General features: G+C 47.7%; 1 protein-coding gene across 3 annotated transcripts; it reads left to right on the forward strand.

The window, feature by feature from the left end:
* The first annotated feature begins 212 nt into the window (after nt 1-212).
* Nucleotides 213-22928, forward strand: CMBL (carboxymethylenebutenolidase homolog). Of its 3 annotated transcripts, none has more exons than XM_024767208.1 (6): nt 213-430; nt 12317-12550; nt 14581-14688; nt 18235-18377; nt 20937-21028; nt 22191-22928. In XM_024767208.1, exons 2-6 carry the CDS (start codon nt 12336-12338, stop codon nt 22368-22370), a joined length of 738 nt encoding a protein of 245 aa, XP_024622976.1. In that variant the 5' UTR covers nt 213-430; nt 12317-12335; the 3' UTR covers nt 22371-22928. The 3 variants fall into 3 exon arrangements, with proteins under 3 accessions (XP_024622976.1, XP_024622978.1, XP_024622977.1); XM_024767210.1 differs by lacking the exon at nt 213-430 and adding an exon at nt 451-532; XM_024767209.1 differs by lacking the exon at nt 213-430 and adding an exon at nt 12116-12206.
* The last annotated feature ends 1653 nt before the right edge of the window (nt 22929-24581 follow it).

Here is a 24581-nt window from a genome sequence, read left to right on the forward strand (position 1 = left end):
GAATTGGTTACCACAATGTTAGGTGACCAGACAAAATATGGAGTGGCGGCGGAGGGAAGGAGGTCAAGTATGAATACGTAGTCATCTACTGTTTAAAATAGCCTAATTTTAATTTACAGTAAAGAAGTCACAGGTCTCAGGAGACAGGCGCACATGTAAATTTCATAGGAGAATCTTCCTCCCAACCTCCCCTCCCTGCCCCTCCCTCCGGCTCCAGCCTTCCCCGGAGGCCGGGAATCCAGGACAGCCACTGGTCCACCGGGATCCCACCGCCCTCCGTCACCGCGTCCACTTCCGTCCCCGAAGGAGGCGCCTCCCCCTCGGCTTGCCCCTGACCGTCTCCCCTGTGTCCCGCGGGGCTGCGGCGTTGCCCGCTTCGGTCCAGCGTCCTCCGCGCGTAAGGACAGCGTCCTTCAGGCAGTTGGACGAGGTACGTGCGCTTCGCTAGCCCAGGATCGCGCTGCAGGTCCGCTCTGCTCTAACTTGCGCATGCGTTTGCTTGAGGCAAAGGAGGTCTTTGCCACGTGCACAGGTAATGAACCTATTAAAGTCCATTTTCAACACCAGCTTTTATCAAAGCAGTACATTGTCACTGCAGAAAAGCAACCCCGCCATCCTACTTTGGCATATTTTCCTGTATTGTTTAGCCATACATTTTGAATAGACAGTTGAAATCATACTGTATATAAACTTGTATTCCTTTTTTTCCATTTAACACTATGTCTTGATCCTTTCCTCTGTGCCATTAAATACTCTTTGTAACCGTTTTCCTACAGTTGAACATTTTGGTCGTATAGTTCTTACTACTGACATAAAAGTATGGGGGAAAAATGAGCGTATCTGCGTCCAGCTCATTCTCCACATTTTGCAGCCTTTGTTAAGGATGGGTGTTAAGAGAGGAGGGTCTTGGGCTTCCCTGGTGGCGCAGTGGTTGAGAGTCCGCCTGCCGATACAGGGGACGCGTGTTCGTGCCCCGGTCCGGGAAGATCCCACATGCCACGGAGCGGCTGGGCGCGTGAGCCATGGCCGCTGAGCCTGCGCGTCTGGAGCCTGTGCTCCGTAACGGGAGAGGCCGCAACGTACCGCAAAAAAAAAAAAAAAAAAAAAAGGGGGAAAAAAAAAAAAAAAAAAAGAGAGGAGGGTTTGGTCTAGGCGTGTTAGCGTCCTGTATGCTGGGTCCGTGTTGCCAGGAGAGACTGTACCGTTCCCACTCGGCCATGTGGGTCAGGAGGTGAAGCGGTGGCCTGTCCCAGGCCTTGCTGACGCTGGGCACTGCGATTTAGGGCTACTTGCTGATGGACATGCCACCTGTTGTTTTCAAAGCCCATTTAAAGTAAGGTGGTCAGAAGTGAGCCCTGTGGGTATCTGGGGGAATGCCATCCAGGCCTCACAACAGTCCAAGAAAAGGCCAGAGGCACCCACATGATTGGCAGTTCACAGGCCAATCTAGCTTCATCCCATCTAGTTTTCTAATTAATGCTGTCAAGACCGTGTACCCTTTGGAAAACACAACCATGATTACTGAAAAATAAAAATAATTGGAGGAGTCGATGTTCACAGAACCATCTAAGGATAAGGAGGGCCCTGCCTTCCCTGCTGCAAGATGGAAGATCAATTGCCATGCAAGTTACAGTGTTTACCCAGTAAAGGAAACCCCCAGCCCTGCCCTGCAGCCACCTTAGGGGTCCTGTAGTTGTTTTCGATGCCCTTTCAGGTGTTTCCGTTTCTAAATCTCTGAGGCCACCAGCATTTTATTCCTAGACTTCTTTGCTTGTTGCATTCCCATCAACACCAATCCCCTTCACTTATCAAAATCTGCTTCCCTATTTCTTTTGGAGATCTTCATTGCTTTGGGAAGTGTGACTTCTGAGTTATTTAAATCCTGGGGGGTATGAAAGCAGGAAACCACACTAGCTCAACCATACTTGACCACCCATTTCTCGCCTTCTGCCCTCCAGTGAGAAAAGGGGAATGTTCAATTATACAGTTAAAAGATAATTTTCAGCAAAAGGCAAAATCATGACTAATACAGATAGAGAAACGAACGTGTGTTAAAGATTCTATTTTATTCATTAAAGAGGGGACGAGGCAGATCTTATAACTGGTTCAGAAAAAGAAGTCAAGAAGCACAAATTTGTTTGGAGTAAAAGAATGCCTCCGGATGGTACATTTTAGGAAAGGGGGGAGGACACAGCAGCCCCTTGGAATTTGCAGGTCAAACATGCACCAGTGATCCCCATAGGTTTTGACTTACAATTTTGTGGAGGCATTTGCTGTGTGAAGGAGGACTGGAGGGTGTCAAAGAAAATATCATTCATTCGTGACACTTGTTAAAAAACGGTAAGGCAGACCTTATTCAGGACCGTCGTGATAGGGGTTAGGGACCACTCCAGGGGGATCTTGCAGTAGGAGAGAGACATTGGGCTCAACTCTGAATATAAGGAAAAGTGGGAGTTTCTAGCCAAGGGGCAGAGTAGGGGGTCAGTGGATGGAAATAAAGGGATTCCAGCTAAGCTGACCTAACAGGATTCTCGCAGAAGACAAGCCAGGGTGATGGGACATCACCTGGGGGATGATGGAGGATGAGGGAGCGAATCAGATAGGAGGCTGGGGGATTCTGCTAAACCGACCTAGCAGATTCTTACTAAAACAGGACAAAGCCCAAAAGCCAGGGCCTAGTTGAGAAGAGAGTTCAGAGGATCCTGACTAGAGTTCGGTCAAGGAGAGAATCTTTGTCAAGGGGCCAGAGAAGTCAGTCTGTAGGGGACGGGTCTCGCAGTCATTCACAATTATGTGGGCTCTTGCATGGGTGTTATGGGGGAATCATGTACTTCAGTGCTGCATCCTGGGTGGCACTGACAGAGAATGTGTCCATCAGGGTCTCCCCTGCTGGAGCATGTCCTGGCCATCCCTCGTGTCATAAAGAGAACCCTGACTTCTGGAGGCGTTACTGGTGGAAACCACAGATCTGATCTCAGGGTGGCTGGAGTGTGTTGCCAAGTCCACCTGACACGATACAGAAAAGCGCTTCTTGGTACATTTTATGAGGACCCCACCATACCTGTCAGACCCACAGTCCCATCCCCTTACAGGAGGAAACCTTATCCCTCACTGTGACCTTATAATGTCATAGAAGAAACTCTGTGTTTCAATGGAAAAGTACCCATCGACTATAGCCCACCCTTCCGGGCTGTCTGATTCTAGCCCTGTTCATTGTATTTGAGCTGTTTTGCAGCTCTGTGAAAGTTGGGGGTAACTGATAGGTTTGTAAATTCTGTCCTGTCTGGTGGAGAATTAATTGGCTTCCTCCCCTACTGTGGAAAAATTGGTTTTGTCTCCATTTATAATTCATCTCAACATCCCTCTACCCCATATAAATTAGTGGCCTTTTCTTTTTTCCTTAGGACCAGTGGTAACATCTGCCTTATTTCCTCCTATCATATGAGTAAAATACAATCCTTAATGTGAATTCATTTTGGTAACTGTATAGGAGTCATAGTTTTACTTTTTTTCTGAAAATTGTGTTTTAACAAATGTGTCATTTGGGAGGGAAAAGAGCCCAAATCTTGAAATATATACAGAAGGTTTACGTATAGTACAATCAGTAGAGTGTGAAGGGTATGTTTCCCAAGGCTCTTGCCCACAGAGAGACTGTCTGCCCTGCCCACTGTGGCCTTGGCCCGGGACACACTGGCTGGGCTTGGCTGCTGTGCCCCGTGAAGTGTCTGGCAGGAGTCCAGCCTTCATGTGTGGCACATCCAGGTCTTCTCAGCCAGCACCCCTTTCTGTGGGAGAAAGGCCTTTCAGGATCAGTTCAGAGAGTGGCTGTCTTAGCTGTAAACATTCCTTTTGGAAAGTGGATAGCAATCGAAGGTAAGTAAAAAGATTCAGATTCAAGACTGCTTATTTTCTGTGGTCTCGCATCCTCATAGGACAGCCAGGTAAGAAATCAGCCTGAGGAATAAGTTCTCAACAAGTAATGTGAGGTGGGACATAAAGTTTACTGCTATTGATACTGGATTGTTCTGACTTCTAATAGTTCTATAATGTAGTTTATGGAAACAAAACTATGAAAAATACCGTCAAATTTTTCTTTGATCAAATGACTAGCTCTTAATTTCTCTTTCCTTAAAATTTAGTCATTTCTAGTTATGAGCATTTAGAACATTCTGGAAAGTACAGGATATAATGTAATAGCCACCCATAGTCACATGATGCAGATTTATTTAAAAAAAAAGACATTAACATTTTGTCCTGGGCTTCCCTGGTGGCACAGTGGTTAAGAATCTGCCTGCCAATGCAGGGGACACGGGTTCGAGCCCTGGTCCGGGAAGATCCCACATGCCGCGGAGCAACTAAGCCCGTGCGCTACAACTACTGAGCCTGTGCTCTAGAGTCCGTGAGCCACAACTGCTGAGCCTGTGTACAACTAGAGAAAGCTGGCACGCAGCAACAAAGACCCAACACAACCAAAAATAAATAAAATTAATTAATTTAAAAATATGTATTATTCAGGGGTTTTAGTATTAACTTAGCATCAAAAAACCATTGTCTCTCTCTTTTTTTTTTAACATCTTTATTGGAGTATAATTGCTTTACATTGTTGTGTTAGTTTCTGCTGTATAACAAAGTGAATCAGCTATACGTATACTTATATCCCCATACCTCCTCCCTCTTGTGTCTCCCTCCCACCCTCCCTATCCCACCCCTCTAGATGGTCACAAAGCACCGAGCTGATCTCCCTGTGCTATGCGGCTGCTTCCCACTAGCTATCTATTTTACATATGGTAGTATCTATAAGTCCATGCCACTCTCTCACTTTGTCCCAGCTTACCCTTCCCCCTCCCTGTGTCCTCAAGTCCATTCTCTATGTCTGTGTCTTTTTTCCTGTCCTGCTCCTAGGTTCTTCAGAACCACTTTTTTTTTTTAATTTTTTTTTTAGATTCCATATATGTGTGTTAGCATACGGTATTTGTTTTTCTCTTTCTGACTTACTTCACTCTGTATGACAGACTCTAGGTCCATCCACCTCACTACAAATAACTAATCTCATTTCTTTCATTGTCTCTCTATATAGCATTATGTGTTTGAGATTTACTGTATTGATAACTATATATGGAGTTTGCTCATTGAACTGCTATGTAATGTTCTTTTTAGGAGTGTATTAGCTGTAACACATTACCGCAAACTGGGTGACTTAAGACAGCAGAAATTTATTCTCTCACTGTCTGGAGGCCCGAAATCTGAAATGAAGATGTTGGCAGGGCTGTGCTCTTCCTGAAACCTGCAGAGGAGAGTTTTTCCTTGTCTCTCTCCCGGCTTCTGGTGGTTGCTGGCAATTCGTGGTGTTCCTTGGTTTGTAGATGCATCCCCTCCAAACTCTGCCTGTGTCTTCCATGGCTGTCCCTCCATGTGTGTCTGTGTCTGTATCCAGATTTCTCTCTCTTCTTCTAAGGACACCAGCCATTAATTAGATTAGCATCTACCTTCATCAGGATGGCCTTGTCTTAACCTGATTCCTCTGCAAAGTACCTATTTCCAAATAAGGTCACATTCACGGGTTCTGTGGGTTAGGACTTGAACAGTAACTTTTTTGGGGGACGCATTTCAACCCACGACAATGAATAAATGGCAACGTATCTCATTCTCCTGATGGTCGTTATATTGCTTGCAATTATTGCCACATTTTGGTGGCAAGAACAGCCTTGCATACCCACTGCATGTGTCTGTGTGTACACACACACACACACACACACACGAGTGTGAAATTCTCTAGGGAATACACCAGTGGGGGGATTTCTGGGTTGCAGGGTGTGTTCCTCATTGCCTTTGCTGAACTGCTTCCCAGAGTGTGTATCAGTTTACACTCCCTTCCGTTTCCCTACTTGGGCACCATCTCTTGGTGTTAATAAACTCATTGCCAATCTGCAAGAGGGAAAACGGTATCTTGTTGTTGTTCTTGTTATAATTTCCTTAAATACCAGTGAGGTCGAGTATCTCTTCACATGTTTACGGGCCATTCAGGTGTATCCTTTTGTAAATTGCCTCATATCTTTGGAGCATTTTCTATTGGGGCTGTCTTTGTTTTGTTAATTTCTAAGAATTCTTCATATATTTTATCTGGATACTACGGTGGCCTCTGCTTTGAAAATAATTTCTTTTAATCTGTATCTTGTTTTCTCACTTTTTTACGGAGACTTTTATCTTACAGTGTTTAAAATTTAATAAAAGTTTGAAAGCTTTTTGTTGTGGGAAATCTCAAGCATGTATGAAAGTCGAGAGGGGCTTCCCTGGTGGCACAGTGGTTGAGAATCCACCTGCCAGCGCAGGGGACACGGGTTCAATCCCTGATCCGGGAAGATCCCACATGCCGCGGAGCAGCTAAGCCCGTGTGCCACAACTACTGAGCCTGCGTGCTGCAACTACTGAAGCCCGTGCGCCTCGAACCCATGCTCCACAGCAAGAGAAGCCACCACAGTAAGAAGCCATGCACCGCAACGAAGAGTAGCCCCCGCTCGCCGCAACTGGAGAAAGCCTACGTGCAGCAATGAAGACCCAACACAGCCAAAAATAAATAAATAAAATAAATAAATTTAAAAAGAAAAAGAAAGTTGAGAGACTAGTACAATGGACGCTCCTGAACCACCCAATTCCAGTACTGTCAGTACTTAGACACTCTCCCACAATCTCCACAGCCTACTGGGAAAGTCCCAGTACACACATCAGCATGTAGCTATAAAAGATAAGGACTCGTTAAAAAAAACCCATCACTGTTATAACATTATTCCTCCTTCCCTTACCCCCCCCATTAAAATGATTCTCAATATCATCAAATATCCAGTCAGTTCAATTTTCCCCAATTTTCTTATAAGTATTTTTTACATTGGCTACTGCTGTGGACTGAATTGTGTCCCCCAAATTTACATGTTGAAGATGGTATTGGGAGGCGGGGCCTTTGGGAGGCAATTAGGTTTAGATGAGGTCATGAGTGTGGGGCCCCCATAATGGGATTCGCACCTTTAAAGGAGGCTGACAGGATCTCTGTGTGTGGTAGGCAGTGACTCACAGGGCTTTGTTTTCTCACCTGGGTTGCTTGGTGTCCATCCCACCTCCTGAGGAGTCACAGAGACTTCCTGCCCTTGTCATGACCCAGCAGAGCCCCGTCTGTTCTGCCGGCCTCTCCCTGCCTGCATCCTGCAGCTGGACCTGGCTGGGGGACACGGCCTCACTGACCCTGCCTATGTTCCGGGCCCTCATTTTCCACTTCTATTCTCCCCTCCAATCTCCTCCTTCTTCTACCCTGATCTGTTGACTCTGCTTCTTAGTTCTCTGAGCAAACAGAGGCAGGTGGGAGCATCCACAACCTCCCTCCTGGCAGCGCCCAACCACCTGTGTCTGTGTCCTCACCCTCTGCCTTCTCTCCCAGGGCTGTGGGAGGACCTGCCCAGTGCCTCCTCTGCTGTGCTGGCCTCACCCCTCTCTCCAGAGACCACTTGTTCCCTCTCCGTGGTACATTCTCATCCACAAGCCAATATGCTGACATTTCTTCCATGAAGAAAAAGAAAAAAAAAAGACTTGTTTCCACATCTTCCCTCCATCTTTTGCTCACTCTCTTTTTTAGGACTGGTGACAGTCTAGAGAGAGCTTTCTGTATTTCCTGTCTCCCCGTCTCTCTTCTGTCTCAGCCCCCAGCAGTCCCGCCCTCCCCGCTCCTGCAAACCTGTTCTGGACGCCCTCAGCCTGACTTCCACCGTGCAGAGCCTGGTGGGCAACCCTGTCTGCATCCTCGGGTCTTCCTGCAGAATGTTGCATGGTCTACACCCTCCCTTTCTTTCTTTCTTTTTTATAAAAATTAATTATTTTTGGTGCATACACGGTTTTTCATTTTTAAGTATAGTGGATTTACAATGTTGTGTTAGTGTCAGGTGTACAGCAAAGTGATTCCGTTATGCTTACACTCTCCCGTTCTTCTTTTTTTTTTTTTTTTTTTTTGTACGCGGGCCTCTCAGTGTTGTGGCCTCTCCCGTTGCGGAGCACAGGCTCCGGACGCGCAGGCTCAGCGGCCATGGCTCACAGGCCCAGCCGCTCCGCAGCATGTGGGATCTTCCCGGACCGGGGCACGAACCCGTGTACCCTGTATCGGCAGGTGGACTCTCAACCACTGCGCCACCAGGGAAGCCCCACTCTCCTGTTCTGGAAGCCCTTTCTTGGCTTGGCTCCTGGACACCACACCTGGGGTTTCCTCCTCTCTCACTGGCCCGTCCTTCTCAGACACAGTCACTAGTCCCTTTTTACCTCCCCAAAGGAAGGCTTAAGTACCGAAGGACCCCAGGGCTCCATCTTCTGCATTCTTCTTTATTGTTATTCCCTGAAGGATGTGATTCACTCTCAAGGTTGTAAATACTGTGCTCAGCTGATTCTCATTCGCAGAAGTTATGTTCGGTAAAGTTGCCGTGAACGCTGAACTAGCTGCTAGTGGACCACAGGGAAATGTAGTCGGTTCCTACGAGCCTCTGGTCACGTTTCCATCAACTCATCAATATTTAGCCCTGTTCTGTTTGTGTTTCTGTATGAAGAAACACAATATATATTTACTACATATTGTTGATTCATTAACATTGACTCATGGCCGACAGCAGTGTGACTCACACCTGAACAAAGCTTGTCTAACACGTATTTAAGGCACATCACAGCCTTCTCGCATTTCGATCCGTAGACGGCACTTTAGCGCTGCCCATGAAATCACCAACAAAAAGCACAAAATTACCAAACGTGTGGCACTAAATAGACCATGAGAAGGAAATTTGTTTACAGCGTGAGAGCTGAAACAGGAAGACAGAGCGCAGCCTTTTTCGACCTTGACTGGGAAAGTGCATCTCAGTGACTCAGATTTTTTGTGGCTCTACACAGATTTGTGGAAGACGCAAAAAGCCCAGCAAGAATTGATTTTGGAGTTACGAATAAATTTAGCAAGTAGGCAAATTCATGAATACAGAATCTGCAGATAATGAGGTTCCACCGTGTATGCCGATCACTCTGAAATGCATATCCTCAGCTTGGACCCCTGCCCTGAACTTGTGCGTTGTTATCCAGCTGGCCGCTGGACAGGAATGTGCATGTCTCATAGACATTTCAAACTGCTTATGCCACAGCCTGAAGTCCTGGTCTCCTCAAACCTGCTCTTTCGGCACTCTCCCCTTTCATTTAGACATTCCATCCTTTTCCAGTTGCTCAAGCAACACCACTGACTCCTTTCTGTTAAATATCCTACCCATGCCATCTGTCAGCAGAACCAATTGGCTGCACCTGAAAAATCTATCTAGCCCCTGACCTTTCTCGCTCTTTTCACCATTACCATTCTCGTGGCAAGAATTTGGCTTTTTCGGTGTGAGATGGAAGCCGCTGGAGGATTCTGGGAAAAGCAGTGTTCCCCACCACGCTCTCTCCCTGATATTTCTGTTCCAACTACACTGTTCCTTGTTGTTCCTCAAAAACCGGAAGAAGGTGAACACTTGTGATCACCTAGATTCAACAGTTGTTTGCAATTTGCCATAATTGCTTTATGTTTCTGTACGTATGTCTGTGCATGTGTGTTTTATAATGATTTGAGGGTCAATTACAGATGCTGATACTCCATCCCCTACTTGAGCACACATATTTTAAAAATAAGAACATTCTCCTATAGAACTTGTATTACCACACCGTGGAAAATTAATATTAATTTGTAATATCCACTATCATCCATATTCGCTTCCTCACTTGTTCCCCAAGTGTCTCTTATAGCGGTTCTTAACTCGGAACCAGGATGTAGTCAAGATTCACATGGTGCATTTGATTTCATTTCTCTTTAATCTCTTTTAATCTCGAGCTGTCTCATCACCTTTTTTTTTTCTTTTATATTTTTGAAGTTAAGAATTTTTTCCTCTCGTTCTGCATATTTGTCAGGTTTTTCTGTTTCTAAATTTATTAGCGTAAAGTTGTTTATACTAATTTTTTGGTGATTTTTTTAAAGGGAAAAATCTGTACTTACGTCACCTTTTTCATTCCACATATTGTTATGCTGTTGTTGTTGTGTGTCTTTATCATTCTTTCCTTTTTATTGATCGGGTTTGCTGGAGATATACCTATTTTATAACTTCGAAAATCAGATTTTAATCACTTTCTGTTTCTCCATTGTTTATGTTCATCTCATTATTTTCTCCTTTTGGGTTTATTCTAATTTTTCCCCTCACTTCTTGAATTGAACGCTTAACTTATTTCCAGTCTTCCCTTTTGTCTAATACATGCAATTGAAGAGGATCAAAGGATACCCTCCTCAAATATGGCACTTTGGCGTATTGATTATTTTGAGCTGAAGGCAATTAGGAAACAGCAGATGCAAAAAGAGTTTTTCTCCCTCCCCCTTTCTGCCTAAAATTAGGGCATAAATTCCCTCTCCCCTATGAGGGGAGCAACTCTTATCACCAGATTCCCCATATATTTCCCAGTCATGCCTCCACAATTTATCACCCTTTGTTAAAATGCTGTATAAACCATGTGTCTAACTGCTTCTTGGGTTTTCACTTCTTTTCTGCAAAACCACTGTGTGCTAAAAATTAAAAATATTAATAACGTGTATGCTTTTTCTCCTGTTAATCTGACTTTTGTCGGTTAAATTCGCAGGCCCTCAGTTGCTGAACCTAAGAGGGTAGGGGAAAGTGTTTTTCTCTCTGACTGGAATCTAGGGTATCAATATTTCTCTAAGTACCAGTGTATTGCTTCCACTTTTTGCTACAGAGTGTTTTCATTGTAATTCGCTTCTAAACCTTTTGGATGTTTATTATCATTTCTTCATTGTGCTAATATAACACGTTTTATATAAAATTTTTGTTGACTTGTGGGTTAATATGTGGGCAGTTTGGTAGCTGTTCACATCTGCTTGAAAAGACTGTATATTCTCTAATTGCTATTGAAGAGATCTCTATCTTTGGGTTCAGGCTTCCTAGTTTTTCCTTTCCAAGGAAACCTCTTTGAATTAAAAACAAAAATTTAATTAGAGAATCTGTCTCAAACAGTGAATTTAATATATTTATACTTGTTTGGATTTATTTCAGCCCACATTATTTTTTGCTTTATGGTTGATAGGTTTACTGTTCTTCTTCTTCTCCTTTCCTGCTGTTTGTTTGGTCAAGTGTGTTTGGGTCTCTTCCTCATTTCTACCCCCATTCCCACCATCAGTCTTCCTGATGAGTGTTTATTTGGAGCACTTCCTCCTGTGAAGCTATTTGTAGTAAGCACCTCTTCAGTGGGAAGCATTTTCTGGCCTGAATTGTGAAAGTCTTGCATTTGTTTCTGCCGGGTGCCCAGGGATTTCACTGCCCAGGGTCCACTGTTCCGTCAATTTCTCAGCCTAGGTATTCCTACTTCAAAAGGATGGTGCAAATTTGGGGGATTGGTTTTTGTGTTGTTGTTGCTGAAGACTTTACATTCATTTATTTTCCAGTTTTATTTTATTATTTTATTTTTTATGGTTTCTTTTTTCCTTTCCTGGGCTTCCTTACCATATTCCTAGGCTTGGTTGGCAGAGTTTTTCTTTTGTTGTTTGTTTTGAATTTTGTCTGCTAAATATGAACCTTTGAGGGCTCAGACCTTGTGTGGGAAAGTCTCAGTTACAAATCCCTGTCTCAAGGGGTCCCAAGGCCTCACTGGACACAGAGTCCTAAGCACTAGTTAGGTGAGGGCCTGTCTCTGGGTCTGGCCCTGTCCCCAGCATCCTGGCTCCTTCACATCTGCTGCTGCCACCCTGACCCTGACCTCCAGTTTCCTCTCTCACCCGGGGATGGAGGTTGCTTCCTTTTCCCTCTGAGCTCCACCATTTTAACTTTTATTTGTTAGTTGCATTCACTCTGGTATTTCTACTGTTTATAATGGGAATGGATTCTTTTTTTTTTTTTTTTTTTGCGGTACGCGGGCCTCTCACTGTTGTGGCCTCTCCCGTTGCGGAGCACAGGCTCCGGACGCGCAGGCTCAGTGGCCATGGCTCACGGGCCCAGCCGCTCCGCGGCATGTGGGATCCTCCCGGACCGGGGCACGAACTCGTGTCCCCTGCATCGGCAGGCGGACTCTCAACCACTGCGCCAGCAGGGAAACCTGGGAATGGATTCTTCTTAGCTTAATCTCATCACCCAGAACCAGAAGTTATCATTGATTTCTTGCACGAATACACTGTAAGTATAGTTAAAATTAATTTTTTTCCTGTACTCTTGATTTTAGTTTTCTCATTGTTTATAATCTTTGGATGTGCCCCACTCAGTGTAATGCATGTGTCTCTCTGTAGCCTGACTTAAACATCTCCAATGGCTAACGAAGCTCACCCTTGTCCATGTGACATTGGCCATAGAATAGAGTACGGAGGGTTGGGGCGTGAAGTTCAAGTTGAGCACATCAAGGCTTATCTCACCGAATCCCCCGTTGACGCTGGCAAAGCTGTGATTGTCATTCAAGATATATTCGGCTGGCAGTTGTCCAATACCAGGTACATGGCGGACATGATTGCAGGAAATGGATACACGTACGTATAAACTTCTTCTTTTTTTTTGTTTGCTTAAATTCATGTAAATTTCTGTATTTTGTTCCCTTCAAAGGAAATGAAACCAAAAACCCTGAGTATATTCTGATGTACATTATGTATTTTCTTATCTCACTGGGGTGCAGGTAAATGGAGACTGTCACATATGACAGCCAGTGTCCAGTGGAAGCCAACTGCTCCCAACCCAATGTCTGGGCTTCAGGTCCTCCTAGGATGGCTAGCCCTGTAGACTTGTTGGACGCTGGGAGAGTTATTTCCCGATGTGAGGCGCTGCGCAGACACTGGTACAGGACCCCTAGGGCAGAACGCGCCAGCTCTGAAATGGATCCATTACTTGGCCCTTGAAGCATCTCCACCTGGGGTCAGCTTTCACACACAGGGCACACGTAGTTATCCTGGTCTGAACACGAACTGTCATGGCCTGATGTGAGTTAGACTGGCTTCCAGAACTGGCAGAGTGAGACCTCAGCTCCCAAAGGCTACCTCTGTCACACTGTGTGACCATGGCCACCTTTGGTGACTGCTGTCACCTGCTTGCCCCGCACCGCTGTGCTGTTGGCAGCAGCTTCAGTAAAGCACGGAGGAGAGAGAGGAGGGACCATCCCTGCCAGCCCAGCTTCACTCAGCGAGCCCCGAGTGTGGTGCACCCCAATTCCCTTTGTTTTCTTAAAAAGAGGAGCTGAAAACCAAAGCGTGCACCCATCTCGTTTTCCTACAAAGAGAAACCCATTGAAAGGAAGCACCCCCACTGCCGTGTGATGCAGTTTCCTGTTGACTGGAAAGAGGACGTCCACTTGATTTTTCCCTTTTTCATGCCCTCACGTTTCTTGTGGATGAGGCAACTTAACTTTCCAAGGGCAATACCAGTAATGAAAACAATAGCCAGCCCTGATTGCTTTCTGGCTCCGCCAGACCGGACCCCTAGGGCGTTCCCGGGGTAATTGCCCGTCATCCTTCCAACAACCCGGACAAGGCGGGGCTGTCACTGTTCCCATTTTGATGGTTAGGAAACCGCGGCATGAAGGCGGAGGTCTCAGTTGCCCCACGTCACCCGCTGCAGAGAGGAGATTGGATGGGGCGTGGCTTCCGTTGTCTTGGGTGGGTCCATTAGCTGGAGACGGAACATAAAAACGAGTAAAGATGCCTGTGACTTAACAAAGCCTCTCACCCTTATCTAAGTATTTTGCCTTCAGAATAATCCTCTGAGGGTGCAGGGCTCTGTTAGATCAAGAAAAAGAGGCTAAAAGTGATTAAGTGACTTGTTAAGGTTTCAGGGCAGAACGGGCAGTACAGGGACCTGAACTTAGATTCTTCTGACCCAGATTTCAGTGTTCCTCCCACCCCTGCAGGAGAGGTTGTGTTCCTCCATCCATGGCCGTGACCTTTACTTCCAAAACCGGCTCTCTGGCGGGGGCCGCGTTGCTCCACCCCGGGGTTGATGCGGAAGGAAGGTTGACATGGACCCCGCAAGCTGGCTTGTCTGCTCCGCGGCCCCTTTTAGAGCCTGCATGAGACCAAACCTTCGGGGCAGGACCTTGTGCCCTGTTGGCATCCTGGGCGGAGGTTGGGAAATTGCTTGGTCATGGTGACTGGGCCGCTCACCAGGTGTGCCCTCTGGCCTGAGGCTAACGCGAAAGGCCAGCTGAGAGGTGCGACTCCTCAGGGGCAGGAGGGGAGCCTGTGTCCGCCCGCCCAGGCCCTCGCCGCCTGGGAACCCTTGTCCTGGGCGTCACAGCTAGCCGGGAGTGTGCACGACCGAGGCCTCGGCCTTTCAGACGGGCTGGGCTCTCAGCCGGCTGCCAGAGGCCCTGCACCTTCGGTTGTGAAATCTGAGATGCTCTGGCCTGGAGCCAGTTGGCCTCTTTGCTGCGATCACAGCTGGCCCTTGTGACCACTACCTTTCTTCTCCTGTGGTCCAGAACCGCCAACGTGACAAGTTCTTAATGAACAGAAGCAAATATGGAGTCCCAACAGCTCTGAAACTAAGCAGGACGAATGTCCCTATTTTACAGAACCATTGTTCCAGACTTCTTTGTAGGACAGGAGCCGTGGCACCCCTCAGGGGACTGGTCCACCTTCCCCGAGTGGTTGAAGACAAGAGATGCCAGAAGGATCGATAAGTAAGTCCCAAGTACATTACCAGCCAGCGTGGCTGTCTTGGTGGCGCCCCAGGGCCCCAGGAGCAAGAGGCAGGAGGGAGAGGAGGGTCCGGCTTCCTCGGTCACCCACCCACCTGCCTGCCCTCCCACCGTGTACGACCTCAGAGGCCACAGCTCGCAGAGTCCTTCCTGAGGCGTAAAGGAAACAGATTTCGTTTAGCACAGTCTTTGCAGCGGAGGGTTGGTTAGAAACCAACAAGCACCCTGCTGCCCAGCGAGTTCACTTGCTTTCCTCTCTGGGAAATGCTTTGTGGCACCGATGCTGAGACAGCTTCCTTGAAGTACCTGGGGGTCCCATTTTCCTTGACGGTTGGGCTATAGGGGTCCATAGATCAACACTCCCTCCTTCCCCTCTGGTTGCAGAACCAGTTGAAACAACAGGCAGAGAAGAGAGATCAGAGAACACGTCAGCCCCACGTCCACTCTGCTGATTGGAAACTGAGGCCCCAAGTGCCATCCCCTCCCCCAAAAACGCCACCCTCCCACCCCCTGCCTCGGGGAAACTGGGTCTTTAGACCAAACCCACCAGACCAGGACCGCGGTCTTGCCAGGGTCCAGGGAACTGTGGGAAGAAAAGGGGGGTGGATCCCCCAGGATTGCAGCCTTTTATTAAATTGGCTCCACTCAGTCCAGAAGCAAGGACCAGAGGGCTCAGCTGCCACTCAGATCCCCTCTTCTTGGTCTGGAGGAATAAGGATGGAGCGGGGAAAGAGGCAGGGATGTTCTCTAGTGCCAAGCTCCTCCTGAACAGGAAGACCTGAGCCCAGGGCAAAGGGGTCCCCCAGCCCTAGCCCCCGACTCACCGTGACCAGGCATCCTCCCGAACGCTGTCCTCTCCCATCGTCGGACGTCCTCCCGTCACGCACGGGAGCCTCGTGTTTGATAAGCTGTCCCCCAAACCCAGGTTGGGGCAGCTGCTGCTAACTCTGCCTGTGACCACTTGGTCCCTGGAAGCCTCTGCTGCTCCAGAGCTGACGCCAGGGCTGCTGGCCCGTCCAGCTCCTGAGCCGGCGGACCCCGGGCAGACCTGTGTCCACGGCCCTCAGGGGCCTCACCTTCCTCCGCATACTCCCCAGGGCCAGACTCTCCTGCTCCCTGGCCACCCTCTCTCTGCGGGCCTGTGCCAAGCAGCTGTGCTCTGCAGCTCTGGCCAGGGTCTCCCTCGGCTCTCTGCACAGTCCGTCAGACCAGGGAGACGCTGCAGGCTGCCCTGGGGGCTCCCAGCTTGCCGGGGCTGTCAGCAAGGAGGAACCTCGGGGTCTTGCCGGTGGCTGGAGGTGCGAAGCGCCTTGTCTTAAGTCCCACCCTGGGGAGTCTCACCACAGGGCTGTGGAGGCCTGGCTCCTTCACCCCTAGTTGGGCGCCGCCCCAGCTCCAAGTTCCCCGGTTGGGGCTTTTGTGGAGACCACACCACAGCCCAGCTTCTCTCTCTGCCCTGCTTCCTCCCTTGCCTTCCCCAGGGTGGACTCTGAGAGCACTGGGGACCCAACTTCCCACACCTTTATCCATTTCCAGGCCTCCCTCCCAGGGACTCAGACTGCAAGCCCAGGAAAAACAAAATGAAGCCAGAAGTTACGAGTAAAATACAAGTAGAAACACAAGAGACCCAGAGAGCCTGTGATGTGAATATGACATTCAGCTTTGCGTGGAGGGGAACAGTTAGGACATTTTGAGGAAAAGCCTTGTGGGGCTGCCTTCTATCTGTGACTGCAAATCAGGATGATCCTTTCTGGAGGGCATTAGAGCAGCCCAGAGGTACCTCTCCACAGGGGATAAGGAGAGCCACACATTTTAAATCAAAATGAGACATAAAATGGAGACATTAACTTGGAAATTAGACTCCAGTCCTTGTGTCTAGTCAAATATCTTTTGTTTGAAAGAAAACCCATCTTGAATGGTTGCTGCTTAAGGAGTCATGGAATTTATTGGCTTATAGTACTGAAAAGAGGTAATTTCTGGCTTCAAGCAGAGGTTGGTCTATAGCTCAGAAGGTATCCCCAGGATGCGACCTCCCAGCATCCCGCAGCACCCTTGTCTGACGCTGGCTCCATTGTCAGGCAGCATTTGCCTCTGGGTGGCAAGATGGCTGCAGCAGCTCCAGCCTCCCATTGGCTCCTTTCCCAGCAAGCCAGCAAAATTCTCGTTTTGTCCTGATGGTTATGACTGGGTCACAAGTCCATCCTTGAACCAATCGTTGTGGCTAGAGATTGCTATGCTGCGATTGGCCAGGCCAGACCCACATACTCCCCTCCGGGAACTGAGCCCCCCGAAGTATATGGACCGAGCATGGGGAAGGGAGGTTCATCCAAAGCTAAGTTCTGGTGTTCCCAGGAAAGTGGGGAATATATACTCGGCAACAAAAGGAAGATAGGTTCACTTGAGTCAGTGAAAGAACGTTTATAGAAATGCCCTCTTCCTTCTTGTCCCCTCCAGTTAAGGCAGTTATTCTTAAGATCAAAGCATTCGAGAAAAACTGAAAAACAAAATGACGAAAACTATTCCTTATTCCATTTTATTTTGCAGAATTACCTAATTACAGCTCTTCTAACATTATGAAAATAACTACTTGCACACAGAATGGTATGATACATATGTTTAAATGTGTTCAAAGATATCTTACGATTAAAAGAAAAAGAAAGTGCAATAGAATTGCTTTTTCCTTTTTTTTTTTTTTTTTTTTTAAGTGCAAACAGACAGCGTTTTTTCCTTATCAGATCCAGCAGAACTTTCCGGGCCGGCCTTGCAGCACTACCTCTATTTTGGCATCATGCTTCTAGTTGCAGAAGCTGTATGAGTTCCAGACAACCAATTTGCAAACGAACCATTTGCAAGGCCAGAGCCACTGTTCCCCGTCCCCTCGGGCTTGCCTCTTCCTCCTGCCTTTCCAAATACTACTGTGCTCTTTGGGCATGGGAGGAAACAGGCGATGCAGAGTTAGGGTGTCGGGCAGGGGGATGGAATGTGCTGAGTCAGACAGAGCTGGGGAGCTGCCTCTTGGTTGAGGCTGCGCCCTGCTGAGAGAGAGGAGATGAAGGAGCTCCCTGGGGCCGGATCTTGGGATCAAGCCCTGGAGCCGCGCTGTGGCCTTGGGCCTTGATCTCTCCTGAGGCTGTGGAAGGCTGTTGCTCAAGATGGTCTGATTTGTGCCACCCTGTCAGGTGGTTGGAAGAGGCTGGGCTTGGCAGGGAGACTTGCCGGGGAGAGATGTCACTTGTTACTCGTCACCCGGTAGGAGGTGGTGAGGACGGAGCTCTGAAAGTAGGGATCTCAGAACCTCAAGGAACAGCTGCTGAGAAAGCCCTGTTACCACTAGTGCTTGCTGCCCAGTGTACTTTCAAGGGGCCACAAAATACCTCGTTTGTTTTTTTTTTTTTGGCTGTGCCAGAAGCTTGCTGGATCTTAGCTCCCCCACCAGGGATTGAACCCGGGCTCCGGCAGTGAAAGTGCGGAGTCCTAACCACTGGACCACCAGGGAATTCCCCTTGAATAACTTTTCTTTCATTCTAGAGAAGTTGATGCGGTCCTGAAGTATCTGAAACAACGTTGTCATGCCAAGAAGATTGGCGTCGTGGGATTCTGCTGGGGTGGAGTTGCTGTCCATCACATAATGATGAAATACCCAGAATTCAGGGCGGGGGTGTCCATCTACGGTAAACCTGCCTTGTGCATTTTTACACAATGAAAACTGGACGAGGGGTTGAGTGACAAAGGCCACGAGCCTCTTCCCAAACTGAGGGTCCTGGTGTAACACAAACCCCAGTGGAGCAGAGATGGCCTATCTTAAGGAATTGGTTTTAAAAAATCTGAAGGTAGAGGCGGAAGTATGTAATATCTACCCAGAGGGAACCTGGGTCCTGACAGTGTGCCTTTGGGGAAATCCCCTAATCCGAGGTCTCAATTTCTTAACCTAGGATGAAGGGGATACATTTCTTTCTGTGATAATGGTTAATATCAAGCAATATTTTTATGAGCAATAGCTGTGAAAAGATTTTTCGAAGATATGACTAATTCTCAACTACTCACACATGCATGCAGTCCTGCACACACACACACACACACACTATATATATACACATGCATATATGTGTATACATATGAAAACGGGGAAAGGGAAAACCGACTCTAAAATGTAAATAGCAACATAAACATTTCATGCAAACAAACCAAATGTATCACACCAATGACATAAGAACATTATATCTGTGTATAGAAATGGTTACTAAGTGAGGATATGGAAACATCCGACCTTGGCTTTCTTTCATGATAGTATATCCAACAGTTATACTAATGATTCTTATTTGACTTAATGGTTCCCTACTGCGGTATTTTCACTTACTTTTAGCGTTAAAAAAGCGCCCTTTACCTGTTTACTTACTCAAAGGCAGCAGCAAGCTGCCGGTGGCCGCTGTGCACAATGGGGCTGGCAGCCCTCGTGGCCCTTTGTGTGAATTAGCACAAGGCGCTCCGGAGTGGACTGCTCGCTGGCGCCCCCTCGTGGCCGCCTCTGCGCAGTGCGCGACTGCGGAGCCGGGCGGGACTTGGAGCCCAGGGGCCTCAAAGCGCTGTGCAGCCACCTAACGGGGCCTTCACAGAATAGGGCAGAAAGCGTGGCCCTCTTGCCCGTGGCTCCCTGCATTCTAGAGAGGAGTTACAGCTAAGGGGAGGCTCTCCGGCTTACTTGGCTTTGCTATACTGCCAACAGGAAATGGAAAACAATTTTTTCTCCTCCGTACTGACTGGGATTCTCTATGACCACCCTTGAGTCAGGCTCCGCTGTGAGTCCTCTTTCTGAGTATGTCCCGACCTTGGGCTCTCTCCTTGGCCCACTGGGTCAGTTTAGTGAGAACTCCCCATCCTTGATATGTGATCAAATTCCTCCTGTCCACCCCCCACCCATGCCTTGTCACCTGGCCTGCCTTCAGCAAAGGCTTTGTCAAATACTGTCCGGCCAGAATCCCTGTAGCCCCATGATTCCTTTGTCATTTTCCATCCACCGGCCCCCATCCTGCTCCGTGGTGGAAAATCCCACTTGTCCTCGCATTTGGGGTTGAGTCTGGTGTCCCTCCCTCACTGCAAACCCTTGTTGCCGTGGTCTCCTCGAATAAAATCTTCCTTACTGTCTTTGACAAGTGCCAGAATAATCTTCTTTTTTTAAATAAATTTATTTATTTTATTTATTTAGTTTTGGCTGTGTTGCATCTTCGTTGCTGAGCGCGGGCTTTCTCTAGTTGCAGCGAGCGGGGGCTACTCTTCCTTGCGGTGCGCGGGCTTCTCTTTGCGGTGGCTTCTCTTGCTGCGCAGCACGGGCTCTAGGCGCACTGGCTTCAGTAGTTGTGGTGCGTGGGCTCAGTAGTTGTGGCACGCGGGCTCAGTAGTTGTGGCTTGTGGGCTCTAGAGCGCAGGCTCAGTAGCTGTGGCGCATGGGCTTAGCTGCTCCACGGCATGTGGGATTTTCCCGGACCAGGGAGTGAACCCATGTCCCCTGCATTGGCAGGCGGACTCCCAACCACTGCGCCACCAGGGAAGCCCAGAATAATCTTTTCTTTAGAACTCCTCTCATCTCAGAATGACAGTGAAGTTTGAAACTTTTACTTATTTTCCTATAGGAGTGGGCACACTCAAAGTTGTCTGAATCTCCAAAGTCCAACATGCTTTTGACTAAATGATCTCTAAAATTCTGAAGGCACTTTAGAAGGATGAAAACTAATTATTATGAATGACCTGCTGGGACCCGCTGCCGTGCCCAGGGACTTCACACACGTGGTCTCCTCTGAGCACAAATACCCCATCAAACACTGACGTCAGAACCTTGGGGCTTGAGTAAACCATGAGAAACTTCCAGAACAGCGGTGGTCAGATGGTCCAGATTAGAAAGTTATCACCTCTTGGTAAATGAAGACACGTCCCAAGAGGGAGCATTTTTCAGGCTGCTCCGTATCTTTACCTGCCAAGCAGCTGGCCAGGTCTACAGCCGTCATTTAATGGCCTGATTCCTGGTGAGTGAGGTAGAGAGAAGGGAGCTCAGACTCAGTAACCTTCTCTTTGAGCCTAGTTTTATAGAACAGGCCACTTTTGTGGAATTGCTAAAAAGAAAAGACACAAAACCCCCAAAGCACATGTTTTCCTTTGAAAAATCTAACTCACATCGTTTTCTGTGGCACATGTACGGGAGTCATATCCTGTGTCCCTGTCCCGCCCCCATTCTCCAGGCATCATCAAAGACTCTGAAGACGTGTACAAATTAAAGAACCCCACGTTGTTCATTTTTGCTGAAAACGATGCTGTGATTCCTCTAGAGCAGGTAAGTTGGCATCTTAACTCTTCTCATCTCTGTGTTTAATAGCAGGACTTGACATTTTGGGGAAAACATCCCGAAGGATTCATTTGTTCCTCCAAATATGTTTCAACATTAAAGTTTTAAAGGTGTGTTTTATCGGGGACTTTGAGGGGGTCTGTAACCCCCTAAGTGCTCCTGCCATGGCTGGATGGCTGGTTACTTACTTCCCTGCCCGTGCCCCCTCCGTGTGGAACCCATGAGTTATCATAAGATCTCTGTCCTTAAAGACACAGCTGTTTGTTTTTTTTAATTAAAAATTTTTTTATTGAAGTATAGTTGATTTACCATGTCATGTTAGTTTCAGGTGTATGCCACAGTGGTTCAGTTATACATAAAAAATATATATATATACATATATATATGTATATGTATATATTTTTTGATTCTTTTCCCTTATAGGTTATTACAAAATATGGAGTATAGTTCCCTGTGCTATACAGTAGGTCCTTGTTGGTTATCTATTTTATATATAGTAGTGAAGACACAGCTATGTTAAATCCAATATGTTGATAAGGAAAAGGCAGATGGAAACTGTGGTTCAAAAGCAGTTGTTTAGAAATTACTGTTGTTATTCATAACTGATACATTTTATTGATATGTTTTAAACAACTTATACTTGAATCTATGAATTACATATTGAATACATTGAATATGGTATATGCAAATAGACTGAAGTATATATTGAATAATATATAAATATATTAATACAATTTCAAATAATTGATGTATCTTTAAAAAAAGTATTTATTTTATTTTTATTTATTTGGTTGCACCGGGTCTTCGTTGCGGCACGTGGGCTCCTTAATTGCAGCACGCATGTGAGATCTAGTTCCCTGACCAGGGATCGAACCTGGGCCCCCTGCATTGGGAGTGCGGAGTCTTAACCACTGCACCACCAGGGAAGTCCCCTGATGTATCATTTTTATATCGCTCTGAATTCTCTCCTTTGCCAGAGGCGCGGACTGTGCCGATTATAAAATTAAAAGTGAAAAATTCATGATAGCTGGAACGTAACTTAAAGCACAGATGTTAAAGCTCTTTGATAAGCATTCAGGGAAGATTTGGAGAATGGAAAATATTGCTAGAGGGTTAAAGTCCTAACATCATGAAATCTTTTGCCAACCAGGTCTCTTTGCTGACTCAGAAGTTGAAAGAAAACTGCAAAGTGGAATATCAAATTAAAACGTTTTCTGGGCAAACGCACGGGTTCGTGCATCGCAAGAGAGAAGACTGTTCGCCTGAAGACAAGCCCTATATCGATGAGGCGAGAAGGAGCTTGCTCGAGTGGCTGAACAAGTACGTGTAGCCAAGGCCAAGGGCAAACTTTCTCAAAATAGCTCGCATCCAGAAATTTGCTTTGAAATGCTTAGATCATTTGATTCATTTTCGCTTTACAGAAGATGAATGAAGGAATCCTGAAATTCATCTGAAACACAAATTCAGTAGGAAAAGTTAATGTATGAAATACTTTAACCTTTAACATGTGCATAAAGAAAAATTTTAACAACAGGTCAGGACCGGTAGAGTAATGTCCTATTAGTAAAAACCTAGAGCTATCCAGGGACCAGCTCACAGATCAGGCATGGCCTTCCGGCCTTGAATTGAGCACATCCTCTGAAACGAATAATATGGCAAAACCGTGAAGAGCCTGAAATGTAAACTCAGGTAAAGCCCACCTTAATTGGACTTTTATCTCTGTCTTAACACAGATGAATTTGTCATGTTCATATACTGCACTATGAGAAATTTTGAGATTAAAATAAGGTTTTAATGACTGACCTAATCATATCAAGCTAAAGACTTAATTTTTGAGTTTTTGAATCTGTGGCTTTTTCTAAAAGCTAATAAAAAACGATGGATGAGAGTTGCCATCCAGCTCCCTGCTAGGCAGTGGTGTTTCAGACAGTGACGTTTTCGGGTCCCTGGGGCTGGGGTGGCATCACAAATCTCTCCTGTGTTCAACCAGAAGGGTGATGTCAAGGGTAAAGTTTCAGTTTCTACATTTAAATTAATTAAAATCACATCAAATCGAAGGCCCAGCTCCTCAGTAGCCCCCACAAGTCAAGCCTTCAGTAACCGTGGGTGGCGGGTGGGAACTGCACGGGGTGTGCGTGTCCGCACCGGTCAAGCCACTTCACACGCTGTAGCTGCATCCTGCTGACGTTCAGTTAACCCCATCATCCCCCACGTGACAGCCCAGTGGTCGTCATTCTCAGTCCCGGCCCAGAGGATCTGTCTACCTGGCCAAGTGCTCACGACTAGAGCAGGTAGCCATCCTTCCCGCTGGCCTGCAGGCTCTGCAGATGCTGAAGGGCTACCTTGTTCTCCACGGGGCCGGCCCTGCAGGAGGCTCTTGCCAGGTGGGGCTGCAGGGAGGGGGCCGGCTTGGGTCCTGGGTGGAGGGTGGGCTTTCAGCCCAATGTGCATGGCTGACTGGGGGCCGTTTCTTGTCAGGGCTGGGGCTCTGGGAGGGAAATTGGGGAAATTTCTTGTCTGGAAGCCGGGGAGCAAGGAGGTCCCGGCAGCCTCAGGGAGCCGCTCCTCATCTTCTGTGGTCGCTGGGCCTGCAGAGGCCCCGGGAAGGGGTCCCGGGCTGGGCCAGAGGCCGGGCAGCGGTGGGTGGAGTGGAGAGGAGGTGAGGGCGCGGGGAACCAGGCTGGCTGTAGAGAAAATGAGAGGCGCGAGGGAAGAGCCCAGGACTCAGGACCCAGAGGGGCTTGACTTGTTCTGCTTTTTAAGGGGAGCTACTTGGTGGAAGGTGCGAGGGGGGCTGAAGGTGCAGTGGAGAGGTTCTGTTAGGCAGGGGGACCTCAGCTCTCAGGGTGAACCTGTCCAAGAGCCCTGACTCACCTCTGCTCCATGCCCACGGCTGCTGGAGGGGGCTCCCATCACTGTCCCTCCAGGGGGCCAGGCTGGAGTGGCCGCCTGGAATAACGCACCTGGCTGTGCTGAGAGGACAGCACCCTGGAGGGCCCTGCACGGCTAGTCAACGCTCTGGCCTGGAAGTGATGCTTCTCTCCCTTCACCGGCCTGAGCTGCTCACAGAATCTGGAAGCGCGATCCCGTCGGGTGCCCAGAAAGGGCCACGTGTTGGCGAGGCTCACTCGTGACTACCCGAGATGGGGAACTGAGGGAGCAAGCTTGAGAAGAGATGGAATCTAGGGTAACACCCCCCCCCCACCCCCACGACAGGAGTGTGTGTGTTTCCTAGAGCTGCTGGGACAGATGACCACAAACTTTGCGGCTTAAAGACAAATGTATTATCCCGTCAGCTCAGCTGTTTATTCTGCTCTGGGTCTCACAAGGCCAAAGTCCAGCTGCTGGCTGGCTCGTTAGGCTCCCTTCAGGAGGTCTGGGAAGGATCCACTTCCAAATACATCTGACCCTTGGACAACAGGCCTGGACTGCGTGCGTCCACTTGCAGGTGGGTATTTTCCAACAGTGAACACTGCAGAGCTACATGACGCGTGGCTGGTCGAATCCTTGGATGTGGGACTGAGTGTACGGAGGGCCAAAG

This window comes from Neophocaena asiaeorientalis, unplaced genomic scaffold, assembly GCF_003031525.2.
Source record: "Neophocaena asiaeorientalis asiaeorientalis breed wild unplaced genomic scaffold, Neophocaena_asiaeorientalis_V1.1 scaffold112, whole genome shotgun sequence".
Lineage (NCBI taxonomy): Eukaryota > Metazoa > Chordata > Mammalia > Artiodactyla > Phocoenidae > Neophocaena > Neophocaena asiaeorientalis.

What these genes read in the sequence shown, in the direction of transcription:
- CMBL (XM_024767208.1), top strand. Translation starts at nt 12,336, where the DNA reads ATGGCTAACGAAGCTCACCCTTGTCCATGTGACATTGGCCATAGAATA. An exon ending in GGCGGGGGTGTCCATCTACG is followed by an intron (nt 18,378 to 20,936) that starts GTAAACCTGCCT and finishes CCCATTCTCCAG; the next exon opens with GCATCATCAAAGACTCTGAA. An exon ending in CTGTGATTCCTCTAGAGCAG is followed by an intron (nt 21,029 to 22,190) that starts GTAAGTTGGCAT and finishes TTTGCCAACCAG; the next exon opens with GTCTCTTTGCTGACTCAGAA.